We start from the raw sequence: 3,704 nt of genomic DNA, 5'->3' as shown, positions 1-3,704 counted from the left end.
GTGGAAGTATAGGGAGGTGGGTGGGGGTGTGTGGTTTTCTATCTATGGGCGGGAGGACGTGCAGAGTCCAGATGTGTTTGTACCCTGGATGTTGGGGGCCTCGTTGCCTGCTCCGACGTACATCTGCCTGGTAGTCTGCGCCTGAGAAAGCAAGGGGGTTGAATTTGGGAGATAGGGTGTGTAGGAGGAAAGGATGGAAGCTTGTAGGCGGAGGGGTTGGGGCACAAGAATGAGCCGCGAGGCGGAGAGAGCCTAGAGAGGGAGTGGTCCTCCCTCAAGCTCTCCCCGCCCACCCTGTGATAGTGTCTCCTGATTGGCTTCGCGACCGCAGGGCTCAAGTGGCTTTCGCTAGAGTTGCAGAGCGCGGGAGACCGGACCTAGAGGAGAGCTGCTGGTTCAGCGCGGGTTCCGCGCGGGTCGGGGAGCGCCCGACAGCCCCAGAGCTGCCACCCAGCATCGCACAGACCCACCCCCGCTCTGCGCCAGGCTCCACCCCAGCCCAGGACCCTCCACACCAGCATGGACTGCTGCACCGTAAGTCCATGCTTGAACTCAGTTTGGTCTGGGGCAAGGGGCACCCGAGAACTCCGGAGGGTGAGTGAGGGATGGAAGTGGGTGCGGAGAACCCAGGAGCCTTTCGGAGGCAGAGTGCTGAGACATGGTGATGGGTGATGGAAGGTGCCTGTCGGATTTGAACCAAGCCCTGGAGAAAATGCGCCCAAGCTAGCGGGGGCGTCTGCGCTCACCTGGGACCCGCAGCCTAGGCTGGACTGAGAGCTGGGCAGGGCTTTGCTGCAGGGAAGCTGTAGGCTAGAACAGAGGAGGAATCCCCTGCCCCCAGGAGACGCTGAAACTGTCGCTGGCATGCTAGTCGTTTCCCTTGATGTTTTTTTGACCCCCGCCCCCCACCATTCCTATTCCACTGCCGCCGTCGGTAGGCGGACAGGTTGATCTTCACGACCCTCGGATGATCCCCTGATATCTTGTACAGCGCAGGCATAATACAACCACCTTGGTCTCAGTGATGACAGACAACATAGTGGGTGCCTAGGCAGTGTGGTTCTGGGGAGGAGCTGACCTGGCCCCCAACGCCTTCTGGCTCTGGAGGGGGCTGGGTGAGTGACCGCGAAGAGCCCTGCTGGCGAGGGGAGGAAGCGTCTGTGATTTGTCAGCGCCCACACGGAAACTAGATGCTGCAAGTGCCTAACGCCACAGCAGATCCTGTAAAGGTGACTGGTATGAACGTGCCAGGCACAGTACCCGGTTCCACAGGGCTGCTGTAGAGTGATCATGCATGTATAACCCTATCTACAAAGAAAGACGACTCCAAAGTCCTTGTGTTCTTGTTCAATCAACCTAGCTAAAGACTGGAGAGGTTACTTCATAACTGCCTGAATCCCACTTTCCATAAATAAAATAAAATACGTTGGGGGGGGGGATGGGGAGGGTATCACAGTTCTTTAAGAGGTGAGATTCCTGATATCTGGGTACCCAGAGGCAGAGAGAACTTAAGATTATAACTCTTATAATCAGCAAGAGCTGACCATGTGCATGTGGATGAGCCTGACCACCCCAGCAAGAAGACTCCCTTGCCAAGTGTGGACCCTGTCAGCTCAAATGGCTGAGCTTAAACCCATCATGAAGCACAGTTTTTCATTACTATAAAAGTAAACATAAAGACCAGACAAGGAATGAAAAAGAAGCAAGTCAATCATACACAATCCTGCCCCACTGGAGAATACTGTTAACAGTTCCCCCTGTTAGTCTCCAGAGAACAATTTATTTGTGCTGTTTATTTATTTTTGGTGCTGGAGCTTGAACCTGAGGCCTTCTGCATGCTAAGTACATACTCTGCCCTATACACACCCAGCCCAAAACACAATTTTTGACTATGAAAGAGATGTGGAGGTCTTTAGTCTCCTTTGAGGAAGATCCCCTCACTCCCAGAAGTGTTTTATTAAGCAAAGAAAATAAATAAATGGCAGATTATGCGTTCTGAGTCAGTAGGGGGAGGGTACTACTAAGCAGGAAGGACTTTGCTGAGGAGGATGGGGAAGGGGAGTCAGGAGGCATGGCCTGTGGAATGGCCTGAGTGAAGGAATACTCCAAGAGGCCAGGGAAGAAATGACACTTGTCTTCTCTGGGGTCTGCAGAAGCAATGAGGATAGGATGTGGGGTTCCTGCTTGCAGGCCCTGTCTGCCCTGGCTAGTGCATGTAAATACCTAGGAAGCCATTGGTGCAGGGCAGATAGCTACTGAACAGGTGATTGGTGCTGACAGATAGGAGCTGAGGGTGTGGTTGACCTGATTCAAGCCAGTGTCCCCTAAGAAAAAGAGGGGCTACCCACCCAAGAGGGCTACCAAAGCCCAATGAACCAGGTGGCCCAGGGTCCTCCTGGGGCACCTCCTCCAATGACCCCTGACATAGAGTTGTCTTTTTTCATATCCTAAGACTTCAGGGCCAAAGGGCCAGATAAGAGTCAGCATGATACTCAGCCTGTGCTGGTGGAAGAGGGAGAGGGAATAAGAGAGGAGGGCTGGGGAAGGGCAGGGCTGAGGCCAGGAATCTTCCTGCCCCATTCTGTAAGAGAACAGTGCTTTTCTTCACCTTTCACCGTGAGGCTCTCCTCCTTGACCACCTCACCCTCCCCCGATGTTTGGGAAGTATGTAGTCTTGTCTTATTCTTTTCTTTCCTCCTTGTAAGCAAGCTTGGACAGAAATGAGGCAGAAGAAAACAGATACGCTTTTTTTTTTCATAAGAGAATGTTTTTCTAAAGAGCTGTTATTCAATGTTCCAGTGGCTGAATGGCATAGCCAACAAACGTGACTTTCCCCGCATTCATTTAACAGGAAAAGGTGAAGAAACCTTTGTTTTGTTTGGTCTAGTTGACTATGGCTGCCCTGAGGCAGCGGTTAACAGCACCAGCTACTGAATCAGATAATTTCACTATTTGTCAACTGTGTAACCTGAGGGATTGGGTAATAAAACCATTGGTGTTGTTTCTTGACTTCTAAAATAAAGATTAAATAAGGTAAAAGGTGCAAATGCTTAGCGCAGAGCCCACCATGTAACAGGCAGCAGACTAGCATAATGCTCAAAGCTGTTAGGGTTTGGGAAGCCAAAGGGAACTTTGTTCACCTATGCTAAGTTCTACCTGGGGACATGCCAACAGTCTCAGCTTTGGGACACAGTAGCCCAGGGACAAAGACCGATAAGCTCCTTGTCGAGTTCCTTCCTTCTCCCTCCATTTCTGCCTGTGGACAGCCATGAACTGCTCTGTCCTAAGAAACCAGCTGGCAGGTGAGAGGCGCACAGGGAGGGCAGTGCATCATCGTGCCAGGCCCTGTTGGGGGTGGCTTGCTTGTTTTTCCAGTTTTCCATTCTGGAGACAGCTGGGGTGGTGGTGACAGCAGGTCAGGTCTTAGCATGGCTGGGGAAGATACTCCTTCTCCTCTCAACACCCCCCCACACACAGACTCACGCCTCCATAGCTGCCAAGGCCAAGGAAGAGAGGGGATCTGGAATCGTTCTTATGCTTGCTGCCCTCCTTCAAGATGGAGCCTGGCTGTTCACTGAGACTATCCCAAGGAAGACTTGAGTGCTCAGAAACAGAAAATCTAAAAGAGTTGTTTTGGATTTTATGTGAAGAATAAGATGTCAGGGAGAGCTCTAGAGCTAAGAAAAATAAAAACTGTTTTAGGC

General features: G+C 51.7%; 1 protein-coding gene across 1 annotated transcript in view; it reads left to right on the top strand.

Moving 5' to 3' along the window:
* The first annotated feature begins 290 nt into the window (after window positions 1-290).
* The window catches only part of Nrgn (neurogranin), a 7,524-nt gene continuing 4,110 nt past the window's right edge, over window positions 291-3,704 (top strand). Inside the window, exon 1 of the mRNA XM_008835097.2 lies at window positions 291-534. Coding sequence (XP_008833319.1) covers window positions 520-534 — 15 coding nt within the window. The 5' untranslated portion in view covers window positions 291-519. The remainder of the gene's footprint in view (window positions 535-3,704) is intronic.

Source organism: Nannospalax galili, unplaced genomic scaffold (assembly GCF_000622305.1).
Source record: "Nannospalax galili isolate Female #2095 unplaced genomic scaffold, S.galili_v1.0 scaffold690, whole genome shotgun sequence".
Classification (NCBI taxonomy): domain Eukaryota; kingdom Metazoa; phylum Chordata; class Mammalia; order Rodentia; family Spalacidae; genus Nannospalax; species Nannospalax galili.
This window is presented reverse-complemented; position numbering and strand designations above follow the sequence as displayed.